General features: G+C 53.7%; 1 protein-coding gene across 1 annotated transcript in view; it reads right to left on the reverse strand.

Moving 5' to 3' along the window:
• Window positions 1–10144: 10144 nt before the first annotated feature.
• Window positions 10145–20829, reverse strand: part of Cd82 (CD82 molecule) — a 36075-nt gene continuing 25390 nt past the window's right edge. Inside the window, exons 4-10 of the mRNA XM_090347858.1 lie at window positions 19661–19733; window positions 17036–17160; window positions 16753–16827; window positions 12251–12352; window positions 11474–11677; window positions 11301–11384; window positions 10145–11017 (exon numbers count right to left, since the gene is read on the reverse strand). Of these exons, the coding sequence (XP_090203984.1) occupies window positions 10940–11017; window positions 11301–11384; window positions 11474–11677; window positions 12251–12352; window positions 16753–16827; window positions 17036–17160; window positions 19661–19733 (741 nt within the window). The 3' untranslated portion in view covers window positions 10145–10939. The remainder of the gene's footprint in view (window positions 11018–11300; window positions 11385–11473; window positions 11678–12250; window positions 12353–16752; window positions 16828–17035; window positions 17161–19660; window positions 19734–20829) is intronic.

Raw genomic sequence — 20829 nt, forward strand, 5'->3', positions numbered from 1 at the left:
TGGAGTGTATTACCATCTTAACAATATTAACTTTTCCTATTCATGAACAGGAGAGGTTTTTCCATTTATTTAAATTGCCTTTAATTTATGCCAGTGGTATTTTATGGGTGTTTTAGAGTGCCAGTTTTACCCTTCTTTTGTTAGATGTATTCCTAAATATTTTATTTTATTTCTTTTTTTTTTATAGCTTGAACTCAAGGCCTCAATCTTGCTAGGCAGGCACTCTGTCCCTTGGTGCTATAACCACAGCCCTGTTTCTCACTAGTGTGTGTGTGTGTGTGTGTGTGTATGTGTGTGTGTGTGTTTCTGTCCTAGGTCTTGAGCTTAAGGTTTGAGTTCTGATCCTGAACTTCTTTTCTCAAAGCCAGCACTCTACCACTTGAGCCACAGCTCCACTTCTGGCTTTTTTGGTTCACTCTTTTTTTTTGTGGGGGGGTCAGTCATGGGGCCTGAACTCAGGTCTTAGGCACTGTGCTTGAGCATTTGTGCTAAAGGCTAGTGCTCTACCACTTTGATTCACATTTCTACTTCCAGTTTTCTAGTGGTCAATTGGAGATAAGAGTCATAGACTTTCCTGTCAATGCTGGCTTCAAGCTGCAATCCTCAGATCTGTCTTGTTGAGTAGCTTGGATTTCAGGCGAGGCATCAGCACGCAGCTGCTTTGCTTATTTTTGTCATAGAGTCTCTCTTCCTATCCAGGTGTGTGCCTGAGCCACGATCTGCCTCCCTTGGGCTTCCTGTGCTTGTTGGCATCACAGACACATGTCACAACACCCAGCCTCCCTTAGAGAGATGGAGGCTGGTGTACTTTTCTGTCTGGGCTGGTCTGGAGCTTTGATTCTCCCAATTGAAGCATCTTTTGTATCTTAGGAAGGGAACCATGGACCACTGTGCTCCTGATGGGTTGAGAAGAGCTAGCACTAATCTTGCATCATATTCCTCTCCATCGCAACCTTCCAAGTAGTTAGCATGGTAGATGTGAACTATTGGTGTCCAGAATTTTATCCTTTTAGATGCTATTATAAATGATCTTGTCCCCCAGAACTAGGCTTTGCACTTAGGGCCTTGTGCTTCCTAGGCAAATGCTCCACCATTTGAACCAAATGTCTGGCTTTTTTGATTTAGTTATTTTGGCCAGGGACTGGTCTTGTCTCTTGATCCTCCTACCCATTCCTCTCATAGGAGGCTGAGTGTTCTGGTTAAACATGTTTACCATTCATGTCTCCATTACTTCTCTTTTACGTCTTCCTCTTTTTTCTATTTGAACTGAATTTGTCTGTCTTACTAATTCTACCATTAGCTTGATGGAATCTCATATTTGGCCCCAGAGGAACCAGAAGTGAACAAGGCAAGTGGGGAATGGAGGCCCCTGTGCGAATGGGGTGCTCTGGGCTACATTTCACAACTCCAGCCTCATCCCAGACCCTGAGGCAGGGTCTTCTCTGTAGATGAGCTCAGAAAAGGGAAGGTGCCAGTCTCTGGCTACTCAGCTAGTGAGTGAAGGAGCCTCAGGACACTGCTGTCCAGCTCAGTCTCCAGCAGCTCAGGCTGGGGGCAGCACCAGATCAGAAGGCAGGCAGCCGGCATGTGCCAGGCTAGCTAAGAGGACCTTCTCTGAGTGTCCCAGAGGATGGACGCCCTCCCCCACCCAGGATGTGTCATCATCGCAGGGTCAGCCAAGGGTGAAGGGTAAGTGGGCTCGGGGAGGATGGGACTAGAGCGGGTGACGTCACCACGTGGTTAGTAATGCTTTGGCAGCGTCTGGAGCGCCTACCATGGGAGGGGGCCAGAGGGAGAGAGAGCCAGGAGGCAGCTAAAGGGGGACAGGGCTGGGCTCCTTGCCAGGAGCCCCTCAGAACCCACAGGGATCAGGAGAAGGGAGCCCCCTTAGAATTTGGGAGGGGCCTTTGAAAGTGATGACAATATCAGTCTTGATTGTTGAATGATCCTTGGACTGTCTGTGTGTCCGCGTGTCTGACTGGCAAGGCTGATTGACTATTGGACTGACTTCTAGGATCAATACTAAAGAGATCAGGAAGTCTGGGCTGAACCCTCGCCCACCTGTCTGAGAGCTTGGGCTCCCCTCTTCTCTCATGCTGTCTCTACTGAACACCCAGGTGAGGTGGAAGGAAGGAAACATGCCCCATGCTTATTCAACCCACCTGGCATGGGGACAGGGGTGCTAGGGTGGGGACGGGGACAGGCAAAGCTGAACTCTAAGCTGGAGGAGACAGATTTTTCAAGTGCTCTGAATGAGATGGACTCACGGGGGACATGCAGACTGCTTTATTCTTGTCTCCCAATGTCATTGTTAAGTCCTCAGAAGGCAGACCTCTCCTGCCTCCATGCCCCTAAATAAAAGTTCCAAGTTGGGACTTCTTCTGACCCCTATGAAGTGATACAAGTTCTTAGGTGGGGAAGGGACAGTTCCAGAACCCCCCCCCCCCCAAAAAAAAAGTTTCAAAGCTTCCATCCTGGTGGGAAGAGCTGGAGGTGGTGGTGTAGCAGCACTGTCTGTCATCTCAGCCACCATGGAAAACAAAACTAGAGGACCACTGGGCACCAGCCGCTCACACCTGCAATCCTAGGCCGCGAATTCAAGACACACACACACACACACACACTCGGCATGTGTCCTAGTGAAAAAGAGAAATCAAGACCCAATAGCCAATGCAAAAACAGCTGAAGGCATGGCTCAAGTGGTAGAATGCAAGCACAAGCCTCTGAGTCTAAATACCAGGAAGGATGGAGGGAGAGGGAGAGGGAGAGGGAGAGGGCTTTTCTTAGGCCTTTAAAGATGGCATGCAGTAATGGCAGTTTTGAACTGGTTGAGGCCAGTTTTCCTTTCTGCCCTCTCCAGGCAGCCAGGTAGAGAAGGCTTGCATTTTCTTTCCTTGGATTGGTCCTGCTCCCAGCCGTTTCCTCAGGTCACTATTTGCTGTTTGCAACCCTGGAGGTTTCTGGAAGTGGTGGAGGTGGATTGGGGGTCACGGAAAAGGAAGAGGTTCTCTTTCTGCTGGGGGGGGGCTAACTTTGGAGTTCCATGTCCTAATGTAAAGGCCATGTGCCTCCATAGGTAGCAGCCCCTCCCCATCTCTGGCTTTTCATTTGCACCCTGAAGAGACAGTTGTATTCTCTCTGGAAATACTTGACCATAACCTGGTGGTGTAGGGGAGGAGAAAGAGGAGGAAGAGGAGGAGAAGGAGGAGGAGGAGGAGGAGGAGGAGGAGGAGGAGGAGGAGGAGGAGGAGGAGGAGACCAGGAAGCCAGTATCAAGGAGACACTCTCCACCAACCCAAACCTTTTTTGCCTTGGCCTGCCCTACACAGGGTATAGGGAAAAATTCAAAATGACTTTTATTTTATAAGTCACAGGTGCCTGGCCACACAATCCTAGCACTTTCTTAGCAATCCTAGCTACTCAAGAGGCTGAGATCTGAGGATCTTGGTTCAAAGCTAGCCAGGGCAGGAAAATCTGTGAGACTTATCTACAATTAACCACACAAAAGCCAGAAGTAGAGCTGTGATTCAAGTGGTAGAGTGCCATTCTTGAGGAAAAAAAAAAAAAGTTAAAAAAAACAGTGATCTGGGGCCGGGAGTTTGGCCTAGTGGTAGAGTGCTTGCCTAGCATGCACGAAGATCTGGGTTCGATCCTTGGTACCACATGCATAGAAAAAAAAAGCTGGAAGTGGTGCTGAGGCTCAAGTGGTAGAGCTCTAGCCTTGAGAAAGTCTAAGACTGGCAAAAAAAAAAAAAAAAGGAAAAAAAAACCCCAGTGAGCTTAGGCCCTGGATTTAAGGTCCTCTCCCCCACCCCCCGCCAATGGTAACAGATGTGGCAGTGGAATGAGGAAATACTCTGACCAAATGTGGCCAAACCTGGAACCTGATCCTATCCTGGTCACTTAAGTTACGTGGCCCTCAGGGTCCACCTCACCCTCTGCAGCCTCAGTTTTGTCACCTATAAGGAGGGGACAATCCTGGCTTCCCCACTCTGGCTGGGAGGACCACAAGGATAGAGTGGAGGCCAGGCACACAAAAGAGAATGAAAGTGTGTCACAGATGGTAAAACACCAGGGAGACAGGCACGTAACCTGCCCTCCATAAACACTTGCTGATGAAATCAGAGGTGAAATTGGAAAGAAATGAATTGCCATCACCTAAGGGTCTGTGGGATGCTGTGTATGTTTCTGTATCTCCAGAAGCCGCCAGGAATGAGGCCCTGGCTAGGGTGGTGGGGAGCAGGGTGAAGCGTGACGTAATTCCCAGGGAGCGGAAGGAAGGCTGAGAACATTCTGAATGATGTCAGCTCCCGTGTCCTGAATATATTACACTCCCGAGTGCTGCTGCTGCTGCTTTGATATTAAAAATCATCTGGAATGAGACCAGCAAGTGAGCTTATAAGGACAGACTTAGGTCCTGTCTTGTCTCTGCCTCTGGCTGCTTGCAGGCTCACACGAGGCTACCATTGCCCCCAAACCTCCATTCCTGATCATCCAACACCAACCCTCAGGCTTCTGGAAAGATCCAATGAGTCTGTCAAGGGTTCACAGATGGGCCTAACATATAGTTGGCCTTCAGTGCCTGTTGCTTGAGGCCAATTTTGTATCAGTCAGCTATGGCTATGTAACAATCCATCCCTAAGTTTCCAGCCTAGCAGAACCTTGGTTTATATTGCCTCAGTGTATTGGTATTTAACAGTCTCTCCTTAGCCAGGACCTGTCAGAGGATGACTGACCACTGTTTTCCATCTTCTGTCAGGTCCACCTGGCTTTTCACACTCCCAGGAGTGTACATGTGTGAGAACGACTCGGGCTCAGAATGGACACACTGTTGTCCCACTTTTGGTGTCCAGGATAAGTCATCAGGTCAACCACAATTCAGAGTCATAGCCCACAACTGCATGGCAGGTGAGTAAGGGTGACCACTGAGCCCAGTATGAGCCCTAGGACAGGGGCCAGGCATCTGACACCTAGGACAGGCCTCGGCCTCAGCTTCCCTATCTGCCCACAAAAGCAGCAGGAAGCACTGCATCCATATTCCTGCAGATCAATCCAGGTAGGGTCCCTGTCCCTTCTCACAGCACATCTGAGCCACCCCCCACTTACTCCAACTCAGCAACCTCCCTAATGGGAATCTCAGACCAACCAACATGCAGGCAGCTCCTGGCCTCCTAAGAATGAATAAAAGGTTTTCCTTGTAGGACCTTAGAGGCACAGGGAAACCCCAGGAAAGGGGAGAGGGCAGTTCTTGTTCGTATTTTTTTTTTCTTCCAGTACTTAGTTTGAACCTTACCCTCACTTAGCTTGCTTGGTAGACTGGTGCTTTATCACTGAGACATGTCTCCAGCCCATTTTTTGCTAGTTAATCGGAGGTGAAGTCTGGATGACTTTTCTGCTTGGGCTGCCTCCAAACGTAAATCCTCTGATCAGCCTTCTGAGTAGCTAGCATGTCAGCTCAGTGCCCAGCCTCAATTCACCTGGTTAATTGGAATCTCTGTTGCTGAGCTTTAACCTTCCAGCCTATAACTCCAGGGTTTTTTGTTTTTGTTTTAAACCCCATGCCTTCTTATCTGAGGCCATGTGGACATCAGGTCCACATTTTTTAGTCATCCCCTATGTACATACTGGCATAGTAGAGAAAGAAGCTTGGCCTTCTGTTCCGTTCTATCCTGGCTTAGGGTACATTTTCTGGCGTTCATCTGTGTTGAATGCAGTGTCTCTAACTAGACTGTAAGTTCTATGGCAGCAGGGCCCCTGCTCCATGTGGGCTCAGAGAGCCCAGGATAGAGCAGTGCCCACTGACTGAGCCACAGGTCTCAGAGGCCATTCCTGGTTTCTCTACTAAAGAAACCCTCTCTATTGTATCGGTTACTCACTGCCAGTTCCAAGGGGAGCCTTTGTTTAGACTATAATGTGAATGATTCCTCGTGGATATATGCAGTGGGGAAGGCTTGCAGGAAACAGCTGGGTGATTTCAACTTTTGGTTTTCACAATCACGTGGTAAGGCAGCCCTTATCCATCCTACCAAGTGTGGGGGTTCAAGGCTCAGCCAGGGTAAATGGAAGACAGGTGACAGGGAAGCAGGCTATGCCTTCTGGAGATGATGCTGTCCTCTCCAGGACTCCTTCCTCTTTCCTCTCAGCCTAGCTCTTCTTCCTGGCCAGGTCCTGTTCTCAGGCTTGTTTTCTCTGTCTTGACCTTCCTCTTTGCTGGCTCTCTGGTTGGGAGCCTGCTCTTTTGTGGAAAGCCTTCTCTTCTCCCATCCTACCTACATAAGGTAGGCTCCCAATAGCTCCAGACCCTCCCTGGAGGCCTGTGTCCTCCATGAATCAACTGCCAGGTTTGGCTGCTGGATCTCAGGGCCTCTGTCCCCTTGGGATCCTGAAATGGGCCCATCCGGGTATGTGCTGCAGGGACTAAGGGACAGGCACTCACTGCCCAGGGCCTCTTTTAGCACCCCTTCCTCCCACAAAGCCCAGCAGGCTTCAGGGGCCTCTCCAGCTCCCTCCCTTTCACCTATTACCTCCATCAGCCCCCCTAGTGCAATGCTGGAAGCTCTTTCCTGTCCCAGAGGCTGCTGAGATGGGAGGTGTGGGGGAAGTGATGCCAGATGGGCAGCAGGGCACAGCTGGGGCTCAGATCCCTCTGAGCAGATTTTCACTTAGGGCCCTGCTCTGGAGGCCCAAGTCCCAAGGTTCTCCCACAGGTTCATTCCTGTCCAGGGAAGATTTCACAGGCACGAGGCCCCAGGAGACAGGCTGCTACAGGAAGTAGCTCAGCCTACACTGGACCTCCCCCCATTTTCCAGACGATGCCAGAAGCACATGCTTGCTGTTCATCTTTGCCAGCTGGGCTGCTCTGATCTGATCCTGCAAGGATCAGGGATATGGAGGGAGGGGCTGAGTGATGAGCGAGCTTCCTCCCCTTCCTGTTTGTTCCACTCTGGTCCATTCTTCTACTTCCTTCCCCAGGATGGGCTGGAGCTGTCCCAGGGCCCCACAGCAGTGCTAGACTTAAGTTGTGTGTAATCAGCAGTTGGCAATCATGTGTGGATGAGTACCTGTGCGTGTGTGCATGCAGGATCCTCTATGAGCACACGGGGCCATGGGCTCCTAAGAGCCCAGGACTGGTCCATTCCATTCAGCATACGTGAGCTAGGTGAAGAAGGGATGAATGGATGACCCCAACTTAGTCCCAGGCTCAAGAGCCCACAGGACACTGGATATTTGCCCCAGTATGACAAAGAAAGGGCCACATAAGGAGAGTGAAATAGATCCATCTTTTTTTTTCCTCAAGAATGCTTTGGGTTGTTTTTGTTTTCTCTTCTAGGCCAGATGTCTATTAGAATAGAATGAACTGCTAATTATTAGATATAAAGAAAAGAAAGGAGCTGGTGGAGTCCCTGGCTGGGATACCAGAGCTAGAACCCTAGGTGAATGGTTCCTATATCACAGGGCCACACACACACACACACACACACACTCTGGGACAGGGGATCCAGGAGGGTGGCCTCCAAAGCCACAAGTGCAGGGTTCAAATCCTGAGGGATGTCCTACCAGAGATCTGTCTAGAATAGTGCCATCCATCTCTCCTGTCCCCTGAATCTATCCCAAGGCATCTCTGAAGGGCAGAAAAGCTCCATCCACCCAGACCCCCCTTCCTACCTCCAGAGTCCCCCTGCTCCCTCCATCTAGTCTCCCTCATAGCCTCTCCTGTAGAGCCCCAACCTGCTTACCCTAACACCGTGGTTATACTCTGGGATGGAGGCTGGAAGCCAGTACCCCCTAGAGCCCCACACAGCCCTGTTCACAATCCCTAAGTGTTCAGCAGAGGCTCAAAGCAGGTCAAGAGCTCTGACAGGGTCCCTGTGGCCATACAGCACCCCGATCTCCACTAAACTTAGTCTTTCCCATGTGTCACCCAAGCCTTTCTCAGAGTCAAGCCACAGGAGCCTCCCTGAGGCTGGGGACATAGAATACACTGTGTTGGGGTCAGGGCCAGGGACGTCAGAGCTGGACCAAGCCACACAGTTCCACATTGAGAAGAAACCCTGACTTCGAGGTGGGTTCAGGGCCAAGCCTGCAGTGAGGAAGAAAGCATTGCCTCTTGGCTTAGCTGGAGCCTTCCCCTGCTTATTCAGCTCCTTCCCTACCACAAAGCATCCTGGGGCAGGGGTAGTAGTGTACTGTGACAGAGTAGACAGTAAACCTGGGACAAAGCCTTCCTCTCTCCCCTGAACAGCAAGGTGTTTGGAGACATCAAGGCTCGGGGGTGGATGGTCCAGCCTATGGGGCCAGCTGGCAGGGGGAAGACTCCCAGCTGCCTGCCTCCCCTCAGTGTCTCACTGTCCTGATCTGCCTTGATGGTGACAAGGACGCAGGGATGCAGGAAATAACATATTCGCCAGGTTCATCCAAGATACCTGCTACCTAAAAACGGACTGCCACACAAAATCCTGGCCCCATTACTTCCTGCTTAGTCCTTGGCTTTGTAATTCCTCCACCGTTAACCATTTGGCTTTTGAGCATTCTGCTACAACCAAGCACAGTAGTTCCTTTGTGGGTTTTTTTTTTTTTTTGGGGTCCAGTGACTTGTTACTCCCAACATGAAGGCTTATCCTAGTTTGTGTGGGTGTGCAAGTGTGACAGTGTCTTGAGTGAGCCCAGCTAGTCACATTTTTCAGTGCTAAGAATGAGTACCCTTCAGGAAAGGAGAGCTCTGTAACTATATAAATGATTAAAAAATCATTTTTTTTGTTTTGCTTTGTCTACCAGGAAGCTCGGAGGCACAATATTGTTGGATAAAACAATGAGAGCTCAAGATGAGGCTGCATTCATTTCACATTACGGTAAACCGATGGATGGTGCTGAGAGCCACAATGAGTGATGTCGGCCATTACGTACAGCCAGGTGTGTGTGGGCTAAGAAAATGGGATCGGTGATCAGTTGGTGATGTCTGCTGGGAGCATGCCATGGAGAACGCTCCATGATCCCTTGCAAGCACTTGCCGTTCCTAGGTGAGTCACCTTGCAGACAACTCAGCTGTACTGGCTCCTCCCAAGCTAGTACTTCCCCATCAGTCCAAATGCAAATTTATCTACTTGCTTGGTGGGGCTCTGCTAGGAGCCCCTCAGCCCTGGGCAAGCAGCTGAAGCCCAGGCTTCCCTCAGGGCTGAGTGGTATAGCAGGCCTGATTTCAGCCTCAGAAAGCTCCCTGCAGTTTCATGGGACTCCCCTGAAGTGAAGGGGCCCCACATCTAGTATTTCTCTGGGGTCACGGTCTGTGGCTATATCTCTCACCAGCACCTGGGGATCTAAAGCTGTGTGACCGAGGAATCACTTCAGAGGGCTGCAAGAAGGTGGACTCATTTGCCTCTCTGCTCTGCCATGCCAGGGTCCTGGGGCTCTGTCTGCACTGTGGGCTCAGGACTGTCCCCAGACTCTGGGCTGTGTGCCTGGAGTGGCTGGGACTCTGCGGCCTCACAGGCTTCTTGGCTGAGTCAGGGGTGCCCCCTCGTGGCCACTATGGAAACACCTCTGTCTGCAGGGGACCTACACACTTCCTCCTCAGTCAGGGTCAGCAGGTGAAAGGAGATCTTGGGGTGACACTTGTCCACTTGCTTGTCCCCGCCCCTCCTTCTACCCCTAGTATGTACTAGGGAGAACCTCCATGTCACATGCTGAAGTCTGGGCCTATTAATGAATCCTCTGGCTTCAGAGCTGGAGGTTGAAGTGGAGGCTCAGGACGGGCAGAACATGGCCCCGGGAAAGCTTAGCGGAGCAAGCCCTGAGTTCTGCACAGTGGATGCAGCTGATCTGCATGCAGTGAGAATGTTTCCTCCTGGGAGGGGTTCAGGAAACCCAGCTGCTCTGGGAAGAGCCCAGAAGCTACCTCCAACCCCACCCTGGGGGCCTTCAGAGCGTGGTCTGCACCCCCCCCTTCAGTTTGCACCTGTCAACACACAACATGGCTCTAGGCCTAGGGACTGGTCCTTCAAGCAGGACACAGGGGCTGCCCTGGGGGCAGGGGTAGGGGTGGCAGAAAGGCCCCTTCACTTTTCATAGCAGCTGCAGCCTCTCTGCTCACACCCTTCCCACCCCTCTTGGCCGCTCATTCCAGTGGCAGCATCCCTCCACCTCAGGCTGATTGTTACAAACTTTTTTAATAGCCTTCCAATGGCGAGGGTGTGTACAGAGTTCAGACTCACTCCACCTGTTACATGCCATAGCCCCCCTCCCCTGCCCACGGCCTGAGAAAGGGGGGACAGCTGCCATGAGGGACCAGTCCACCTTCTTCTCCCTGGTCCCTGAACAGTTCAGAATCCTGGAGAATGCAGGGCCAGCTCTGTGCCGTGCCCTGGGGGAACAGTGACCCTCCACCCATGTTGTGCTCACTAGTTCCTTCCCAAAGCATGGCCCCAACTAAGCCTGGAGGGACTGTGTCTGGCCTCGGGGAAGGGACACAGTCCACCCTCTCTACTACCTTCCATAAAGATGTGAGAAGGCAAAAAGTAGAAGCATTATGGTAAGAATAAGTTGACCCACCCAGTGGGCAGTCCCCTCCCCCCACAGTCCTGGGGCTTGGAGGAGCCTCTCCCACCCATGTTTAAGACACCTTCCTCTATACCTGCTCCATGGCATCCAGGGTGGGTGCGACCCAGCTCCCCTGCCCAGGCAGGGGCAGAGACACCACAGGGAGCCGTTCTAGTTGCTAAGAGAACCTTAGCGGGCACATAGCACAGGGGCCACAGAACCACCAGGGCTTGTGGTTGGAGACAGGGGAGAAGGGGCCAGGCCACAGAGAGTTCCCCCACATCCAGCCAGCCCAGGACAGGCAAGGAGCCTTGGCAGTGAGGTGGGAGATGGGCCTGAAGGGGGGAGGGCAGGGACCCCCGCCCTGGGAAGTAGGGGTGGGAGGCAGGGAGGTGGAAGAACAGCCTCAGTACTTGGGGACCTTGCTGTAGTCTTCCGAGTGGATGCGCTGGCACAAGCAGATGGACAGGAACATTCCGAGGAGCTGGGAGGGAAGAGACTGAGGGTCAGGGGATGTTGGCCCTGCTGACCCCTGCCCACTGTCTATGCCAACACCCAGGCCTGCATTTAGATTAAACAAATCCTCATCTGTGCCATGAGCACCCTTCGGTAGGCAGCAGAGCAGGCCAGAGAGGGACATGGCCTGGCTGAGGGCACAGAGGCACATGGGACTCTGGAAATCACCTGTCAACCCCCACACCCTGCCTGCCAAGCAGCCCTGGGCTCCCCAGGAACGAGCACAGGGAGGGTGGGGGGGCAGTACAGACCTCAATGACGGCGACGCCCACACACACGCCCAAGATGATGCCCAGGTTCTCCTGCAGCCATGCCTGCACCTTCTCCATGCAGCCCTGGAGAGGAGCATAGGCCTGTGTCACCCACACTGTGTGGGGACACCCCCCTTCCCCACCACCAGAGCCCCGGCCAGCTGCACACATACAATCTGGTATACAGGCCACTGGTCAGGGTCGTTGCCACCCTCCGTGCTGTTGGTGGTCTGAGAATGGCAGAAGCCCTTCCTCGCCAGCCGGTCATTGTCCTCTTCTGTGTCCTCACAGGAGCAGGGGAAGGTGATTTCTGAGTGACTCATGAGCTCCTCATTCTCTGTCCAGTTGCGGGCGCTGACCCAGCCACAGCATTTCACCTGGTGGTGATGGGACAGACTGATGGGCCCACTGCCCACGGCACCTAAGCAGGCCACCTGCTTGGGTCTGAGGCCTGGACCTGCCCACGTGCGAGGGCCAAGTGGAGCCTACACAAGTCTGGGGAAGTCCTGTAAGAGCTCAGGGGTTAAGCATGAGTTGACTAAATGACACAGCTTGGGTGAGCTATCAGGGTCAGTCCCCTGCTGCTTCCTGGTCACGGAGGAAATGAATCCCTGGCCGGGCCAGCAGGGGGCGTGCAAGACACATACGGGGCCCCTGAGCTCTAGGCAGCTGGGATCCCAGATTTAGATTTCCCTCCAGCTCTTGAGCTGCCTCTCCTGGCAGGAGAGTATGTCTAGCACCTCTGGGAGATACAGAGGTCTACAGGGCCCGGGGCATCGAAGACATTGTTGGATTTGAGTTGAGCCAGGCAGCCCTCCCTGGCCCCTCTATCATCCCAGGGCCCCACGTGGTCCTGGCCGTGGGCACTGGCTGCGGTTCCCAGCAGAACACGCTCTTAATACCCCCTCCTGTGTCCCCTGCTCTGCCAGCCCCACGGTGCCTAGCCTTACCTGGTTCTGTACGTAGTCCCAGGCTTCCTGCAGACTGTCGGTGCTGTTGGCATCATAGTTTTTGATAAGATCTGCCACCACATTACGTGCCTCCTGCTTCAGCTGCAGGATGGAGCCGGAGGGTCAGGGTGAGAGGTGGATGAACCCTGCATTACCCCCCTCCCCATGCTCAGCCATCCAGGGTTCATGGCTGCCTCTAACCTCCCCCTGGCCTCTTCCATGGGGCGGCCTAGAGGCCTTTCTGGACTGGACCATGGTCACTGGCTGAGTTACAGGAACCTGGGCTGGCACAGGCCATGTGGCTGCCCCCAGGTGTGGGGACACCAGACATGGGGGCTAGGCAGTGGTTCTGAGGCTGCGAAGCTGTGGGAAGGGTTTCTTCTAGTGCCCCGGACAGCCAAGCAGCCTCCTCCCCTGGCTTGGCCCCATAGTCTGGCTCCCCGTCACTGCCCTAGGGTTACCCAGAAAATCAAAGCTGGGGCTAGCTCTCCTCTCAACATCTCCCATCTTAGGTTTGCTCCTAGTGAATTTTTTTTTTTAGAAACAAAGAAGTTAGGCACTTGTGGCTCATGTTAGTAATCCTAGCTGCTCAGAGGCTGAGATCTGAGGATCTTAGTTCAAAGTCAACTTGGGCAGGAAGTTCATGAGTCTTCTCTCCAATGAACTACATAAAAAAACCAGCAGTGGAGCTGTGGCTCAAAGGGGGAGAGCACTAGCCTTGAGTAAAAAAAACTCAGAGACAGGGCGCAGGCCCCATGATTAACCAAAATAAAACAAGCAAAAAACATACAGCATTCCAGATTTTTAAAATTTGTACTGGGGGTTGTTAACAGGGTTTAACTCTTGCTAGTCGAGCCTCTAGCTTTATCTGTAGCCCTTCTGCTGATACTTTACTTCTGATCTCAACTATCTTTGTCCAGGCTTGGCAAACTGTAGATCTTCCTGCCTCTACCTCTTATGTAGCTAGGATTACAATATGACCCACAATGTCCATCTGAGTTCCACAATTCAGACAGCTTTCTTGTCAGTAATCACAACCCTGATAGAGGCATTTATCAAATGCATGTCATGTCCCAGGGATGATGGCACGCATTATCTGAATTGTTTCTCTCAGCAGACCAGTGATCTAGGAATTGACCTCATTCCCTCATTACAGAGAGGCAGAAGACAAGGTGGGAGAGGTGAATTAAATCAGCCAGAGTCACACAGACAACATGAGGAAGAACAGAGGTCTGCAGGAAAGCCTCTCTGATCTCAGAACCCCATGTTCACCCAGGGAACATGTCAGCATGTCAGGCTATCCCTTGAAGTAGATCAGTTAAGACTGGGGCCCAGCTCAGCCACAGGACCTATATGGTCCCCAGTGAGTGGTGAATCCCTGGGGCACAGAGGAGGGTTTCCCAGATGTGTTTGGGCAGAGCTGCCTTTCCACACCTCCTCCACCCACTGGAGCCCTCAGGTTCTATTTATACTCCCTGTGATTGCCACAGCAGCTGGACTCCCCAGTCTCCCTCCAGGGACGCCCCCCTGACAGGAGAAGGTAAGGAGGCCGGTGGTTTCCACAGGGGGTGGGTGGTTTCTGTGAAACATCATAGCATCTTGTGGTTCAGAATGGGGTTGAGATACAGTAGGCAGGGCTGCAGGGACCAGGCCAATGGGCTGGCTTGGCTAGAGCCTCTGCCTGGGATGCCGAGTGTGCAGAGAGGCCACCTGGCAGCCAGATTGCTGAGGGGAGCCCTTTGGGGTCACTCCCCTGTGGCTGGGCAGGCATAAGAGTTGTGTGGCTACATGGCACCACACACTAGCCTTCCGCTAGAGCTGTCCACAAGGGCATGAGCTCACATTGGACTCTGCTGGGGCCAAAAAGGGGACCAGGAGAGGAGAGAAGGACCCAGAGGGGAGGGGGATAGAGTCACTGGTGGTGGCTGGGGAGACACAGAGCCAGCTGAGCCTCTAGCAAGGCACTTTTGCCTGTCAACCGTTTCTTCTGAGTCCCTGTCTCATTGAGGCAAAAGTTGAGCCCTCATAGGGACATGAGAACCCAGGGTCTTCTTCTAGGGTCCCCTTGGACTGATCCTTCCGGTAGAATACTACATATAATGTCACCCATCCATGCTTTCCCAGGACATCAAATCCAACTCAGTGTGGGACCCCATGTGGGAAGCCAGGCCCTGGTATTGGCCCCCTATTTTGACTTTTAGCAGGGGAAACTGAGGCTCTGAGACCTGGAAAATGTTCCCAAGGTCACAGGGCCAGCAAGATGACAGAGTCTGCTGGGGCCAAGCGAGTAAGGATTGGGATCACCAAACTCAGGAACTGCCCCACATCCTTCCCCCTTTCCAATGGTCCCTAACATCCGGCCATCACCAGGTCTGTGCTGCCCTCGGGGCCTGAATCCCCTCCTCACTGTAACTACCTGCTGTCTCCACCTGACCCCAGGCTGCCCCTGGGCTTTGCTGTTTGGGAATCTTGAGTCAGACCCGGAAGGTTCATGGTGCAAGCGTGAGAACTTTCCAGGCCCTTCAGGCTGCTTAAATGCCCCTGGCCAGGAAGCCCAGTGCATTGCCTCAACAATGGGGGTGGGGGCTTGGATATCAGTTGTGACTTCCCAAGTGGTCTCTGCCTACTGGGTTCCCAGTGTCCTCCCATCCCCACTGTGACTGCACAGTGAAAACCAGGTCTCCCCTCCCTGAGATACCCCAATGGTGCTGGGCTAGACCTCTCCCTGGCTGCTCTAGTATCACAGTGCCCCTCTGAACAGGGCCCTGCCACTTCAAGCTCAAGGGTAGTCCACACCAGCTTGTTCTTTCCAGGCCATTCTGCTGGGGGCAGCTTCCAGTTTGGAGGCCTTGCCCTGAGTTTTTCTAGAAAGCCCTTATGCAATCTACACAGTGGGCTTCCATCATGAGCTGTGTCGTGTCATGTCCTGGGAACTGTCATTCTTCCCCCCCTCACCCCCTGGGGTCACTCCTTGCAGTCGGGCCCCAGTCATCCTTGAGAAGCCCCTCCCTTGGGAACCCCTGCCATGGGACAGCCTGGATATCTCCTCCCTGTCTCCCACGTGGCCTGGCCAGTAAGTCAGGGCATTCCCATTGCAAAGGCCAGCTGTGCACAGAGACCTGCTTCGTCTCCCAGGGGAACTGGTCTTACTGTTGGGCTACACTGTGCACAGCCCTGACTGTGGGCTTTGGGAGGGTAAGGGATCCCCAGTTCTCCTGACCAACCATTCTGGGGAGGAGTTTGACTCAGCCACTAGTACCACCCTGCCCCAGCCCCACTCTGGTGGCCACAGGAGCCTCTTCTCCTCCAGGCGGTCCACCTCAGGCCCTCTGCAGACATACCTTGGCCAGCTCAGTGCCTAGCATTATCAAACATGGCTCATGCTCCCAGCTGTCCCCTTCTGACCCTCTGCTGACCCAGGGGGTAAGTTAGAACCTCAGGCTCACAGCTGGTAAGTGGCCTGCAGACATATACAGCTCAGGTAAGGCCACTTTTGCAAAGCCACACAGCACCACTGGTAGAGTTGCTCTACAAGCCAGGGTTCCTGAATCTCAGACCTGGGCTGGGCCTATCCAAGAGAGTGGGGGAGGGGGAGGGGAAACCCTGAGAGGAGTCAGGGATGGCTTTCTGACCAGTGTGGGGAAGGCTGTCTTCTCTGAGAGAAGGATTGGGCTCTAGCTGGCATTTTCCTTTCCCACCTCTTCTAGCCTCAGCAGTGTAGGTGCTGTGCCTGATGCTGTGGCTGCCATCTTGTGCCCATGCTACCGAAAGTCCAGCACAGTGAGGTTGCTGAGCATGGGGACAGAGTGAGAGTCTCTGGGTTTCCACATCGGAGATTTAGATAAGTCAACCACAAACGTCTTTAAGCGTTTAGGCCACAGGAAGCCCCATTTTCTATTCCTGAAACATAAATGCTTTTCTCACAAAGGACTAAGTTCTTTTTTTTTTTTTTTTTTTTTTTTGCCAGTCCTGGGCTTGAGCTCAGGGCCTATGCACTGTCCTTGGACTTTCTCAAGGCTAGAGCTCTACCACTTGAGCCTCAGCACCACTTCTGGCTTTTTCCTATGTATGTGGTACCAAGGAATCGAACCCCGGTCTTCGTGCATGCTAGACAAGCACTTTAACCACTAGGCCAAACTCCCGGCCCCAGGACTAAGTTCTTATTAGCGGTGTCATTCCTGGGCCTCTGAGTGGCTGCAAGTCAACTTCATTGTAAGCTGACAAGGACTTACGCAGTTCCCACTGTGCTGTTTCCCTAAGACCTCTGCCAACCCAACCCTGACTGAACATTCTCAACTGTCCTCAGTTTACCAGTGGTGAAACTGGTAGAGGGAAGTGTTGAGAGCCAACTCAGCAGCAGTTCCACAACAGGTACTGCTTCCCCTCTCATGGGAGGCCAGAGGCCTGTCTCTGTCCCCTACTGTGTTGTGACAACTGAGCCACTTCTTGTCTACCCCCAAGTCTAGAGCCAGTGTCCAGTCCTGGGTTCACCGTGGACTCACCTTGTCTGAGTTGAAGTAAAAGAGGGTCCCTGCGGTCACCTGGGCTATGAGGATCAGCAGGAGAAAGGTGAAATACTGAAAAGACAGGGACATGGTCAGCCAGGCTGCCTCGGCAGATGTGTGCTGTCTGTGTGCGTGTGTGGGTGTGTGCGTGTGTGTGCGCATGTGACAGGCTGGGGCACCCTGACAGGGAGACTTACCAGGCCCAGCAGGCTCTGAACAGGTGTTTGTGTGTAGTGTGTATGCACACACGCGTGTGTGTCTGAGGTACCCCAGGACTCACCAGGCCCAGCAGGCAGCGGACTTCGTTGACAGCACCAATGCAGCCCAGAAAGCCCATGACCATGGTGAGGGCGCCCACGCCCAGGAAGATGTAGGCCCCCAGCTGCATGGTGCTGGAAGAGTTTTCTAGAAGGCAGGAGAAGGGGCCAACACAGTTAACAAGTATCGGGGGTCACAGAGCCCAACCAAGAGCCTGGGTCCACTCCCCTCAGAGCAGTGCGGGGGCTCATGCCCCAGCAGGCCCCCTGCGTGGAAGTGTCTCCCAGAGAAACTGTGGCCCCTGTATTCAATGGCAGCTCACCCCTGCCCAGCCGAGGCCAGCTCTGCTGTGGTGTTCCACCTGAACACTCATCAGAAGGCTGGGCTCTAGCTCTTCCTCATCACCAGCCCTCAGCCCCCAAAATGTAAACTTCAGGAGGCCAGGGGGCCTTGGCTTGTCCCTGCTGATGGCACAGTCAGCCCAGGGGGCTATCGTACACACCTGCTGGCAGGCTCGCTCCGTGCCAGCCACGGGTCACTGACATTGATTCCAGCCTGCTTTCCACCCATGGCCTTCTGGGTTCTCTCCTGGCCACTCACTGGGCCTCAAGGACTCTGTCCCTTGCAGCCCCCAGTTCGGACATAGCCCTGCCTAGCAGGCACCAGCAGGACTACCCCACAGAATGGAAACTGAGGCTCTGAGAGGCACTGGGGTGGGGTCAGAACTCAGATCTGGAAACCGCACTCCGATGTCAAGCTCTCAGCTCTGCTACCTGGCCCCACACTGACTCAAGCCATCTTCTGGGTATCCACCTTGTTCTAGGCCTGCACCCCAGACTGTGGATGTGGAATGGGCAGGCAGTAAGTGAACAACAATCTCTCTGGTGAAAGGCCTTGGGGACTGCGGGCAGGGGTGGGGTAGAAAGGGGCTGACAGGGCAGGGAAATAAGCATTCTAAATGGATGGGATTTTAGAAGCTGGAGGGAGGAACGAGCTTTTATTTTTGTGTAGTTGAGGAAGGGGAGCAGGGGGAGCCCTGAGCTTAGAATGCTGGGTTTATAGCCTGGCCTCTGTTGCTGTCATCTCCCTGCCTCTGCCTCTGGGGTGCTTTCAGATCTGTGTCAGAACCTGACTGCCTGGGAACCACCGGGGGGGTGTTTTAAAGAGCACTGGCCCCCAGGCCCCACCCAGGCCAATGGACTGGGTTCCTGAGGGAGGGTGGTTCTCGGGCCATGGAGTGTGTAAAAAAAAATAATAACACCCTGGGAGTCCAGCAGTCTTTCAGGTCAGGCCAAGCCTGGGGGGCAGGGTGCAGCTGGCATTCTGTGGGTGGGTCTTCAGACTTTGCCCAGTGCGCAGTGCCTGGGTGTGGTGAGCCCTGGGCTGATGGGGCTCAGAAGGGTGTGTCCCAAGTTGGAGAAGGAAAGCAGCCCCTAATCCAGAAGGCAGGCTGGGGGGGGGGCGGTGATTAGCCTCCTTGTTTCCTAGCCCAGGACCAGAGCAACAGGTGTGACTCCCCCCACCCCCCCAAAAAAAATTCTGCATCCGAGTAAAGTTCTGTTTTGTTTCTGTTTGCAGCTGTCATGGGCCAAGGCCCAGCAGCTGCTGGGTGGGAAGTGAGCCATGACCCAGAGAGCCTGGTGTGTGTGTGGGGGGGTGGGGTGGGGGGCAGTTCCTGGCTGCTCACAGGCTTTGTAAGGGTGGAGGGAGGGTCTCTGCATGGGGGCTCACTCTGTCTGTCACATGCTGCCTGTACAATCGAGGTCTCTGGTTTGAGTCCCACACCTGCCTGTCAGCTGCTGTGTGAACTTCAGTCAGTGAGTCAGGGTCTCTGAGCCTGTGTGTCTAACGATGAGGCAGGAACAGGGCAGTGTCTACCCCACTGAGCTGCTTCTGGATTAAGGTAGTGCATGGAGATAAACGCAGGGTGTGTGACAAGTGTGATACATGGCAACTGTGCCCGAAAAGGTTCCCTGTCTACACACATGCCTCAAACAGCCATCAAAGCTGGGTGCTGGTGGCTCATGCCTGTAATCCTAGCTTTTCTGGAGGCTGAGATTTGAGGATCGTGGTTCAAAGCCGGCTGGGGCCGGAAAGTCTGTGAGACCTGTATCTCCAATTGACCACACAAAAAGCTGGAAGTGATGCTGTGGCTCAAGTGGTAGAACACTAACCTTGAGCAAAATAAAGCTCACGGACAGCACTTAAGCCCCGAGTTCAAGCCCTAGGACCAGCAAGGACAACTAATCTATCTCCTGGCTCACTCCAACATCTCTATGAAATAGGGAGGGAATGAAGGTTGGTCACATTTTCTGCACAAAGGCAGTCAGGGAATGTGAGAGGCTTTTCTAAGGTTGGGGGAAGGGAAGGCGCTGGGTGGGGAGAATGAGCCCTCCCCCCTCAACCATCTCTACACAACAGTGGCTTTGTTGGGGGGAGAGGAGGAAATTCTTCCTAGAAACCTTTGCAAGGAACCCGTTCACTATGGTCAGCAGAAGCTGGCTGTGTCCCTCATGAGGCCGGGGCAGGGACAGGCCCTGAACTGACGTTCTCATGGCAGCAACTGTGCCAGCAAGCCCCCTCTCCCCCTCCTGCCTCCCCAGGGCCCCCAGGCACCCTGGGCTAAAGGAAACAGAGGTCTCCTTACGCAGGACAGAGATGAAGCTGGTCCTGTCCGCCAGGATCCATACCCCAAAGCCCAGGATCACAGCACCCAGGATCTGGAAGGAAAGAGAGGGATTAGTGGTGGGGGTGGGGGTGGGGGAGGCAGGAAGAGGTACAGGGGGCCATCCAGGGAGCTGCCTCCAGCCCAGGGCCAAGATGGTCTCCAGTCCCAAATGTTACCACACTGAAACAGAGGATTCGGTTTGGGAGGTCCTGGCTGCTTCCCATCCATTTGGGCCATCGGGAGCCCACTAGAGTCCCTCCCAACAAGGGGGGACCCTTCTTCTTCTGTAGCTTGGCCTTCCCTGTGCTCTTGTCCTCATCCCCGCCCAGCTTGGAGACCCCAGCACTTCTCTAAGCCGCCCCATGTTGGGGAAGATCCTGTTTAAAGTTGAACATTCCCGTCCAGCTCAGCCTGGCTGTCAGCTCTCAGCAGTGAGGTCACCCTAACTGTCTGCATTGTCTCCACCACTGCTGCCTGGCCTAGCTCAATTGTTGTCCCCACGGGGCCCAAGTCCTTCTGGGGTCTGCCTCTCTGAAGGACTGGGCACTCCAGAGGGCAGGGCCAGGTGCAGGCTGTGGCCTGGAAGCCTTAGAGCATCAGATCTGGAGTGGTGGGAGGAATGGGGAGCTGCTCAATAGTGCCAGTGGAGGGCCAGGAAGAGGGGTGAGGGAGGGGAGAGAAAAAGGCTCCAGGCCCTACCTCCCATCTATCATCTTCCAGGGCCAAGTTCCCCACCTGAGCTAGTCCCCAGGTAGAATAGAGATCAGCCACCCCATCAGGTCTCGGAAGGACCCTGTCCCCACGAAACCACAGGTTCCCTGTGGAGTGGTTCACCCTGAGGGTGGAGTGGGCCTGTGTCTTCTTGTAGTAACCTCTGTGACTGGGCCTGGACTGGGCCCACCTGGTGGATGAGTCCCACATGGGGTTAGAGGGCCCACTTCCATTGCCAGCTCTGGGTTTTCATCTCAGCTATTAGCCTGTAGTCTCAGCTCAAGTCCAAGGTCAGAAGCTTCTCCAGGGCCTCAGCCTAGAGCCAGCAATGGGCCTGGGAACTTGGGCACCCTCCCTCTGTGGCTGGACGCTTGATCCCCAAGGCAGGGAAGGGGAAAGAAGATCGCTTCCAACAAGGGGTTGCAGGGAGGGCAGAA

Source organism: Megascapheus bottae, chromosome 16 (assembly GCF_031878675.1).
Source record: "Megascapheus bottae isolate mThoBot1 chromosome 16, mThoBot2.hap1, whole genome shotgun sequence".
Lineage (NCBI taxonomy): Eukaryota > Metazoa > Chordata > Mammalia > Rodentia > Geomyidae > Megascapheus > Megascapheus bottae.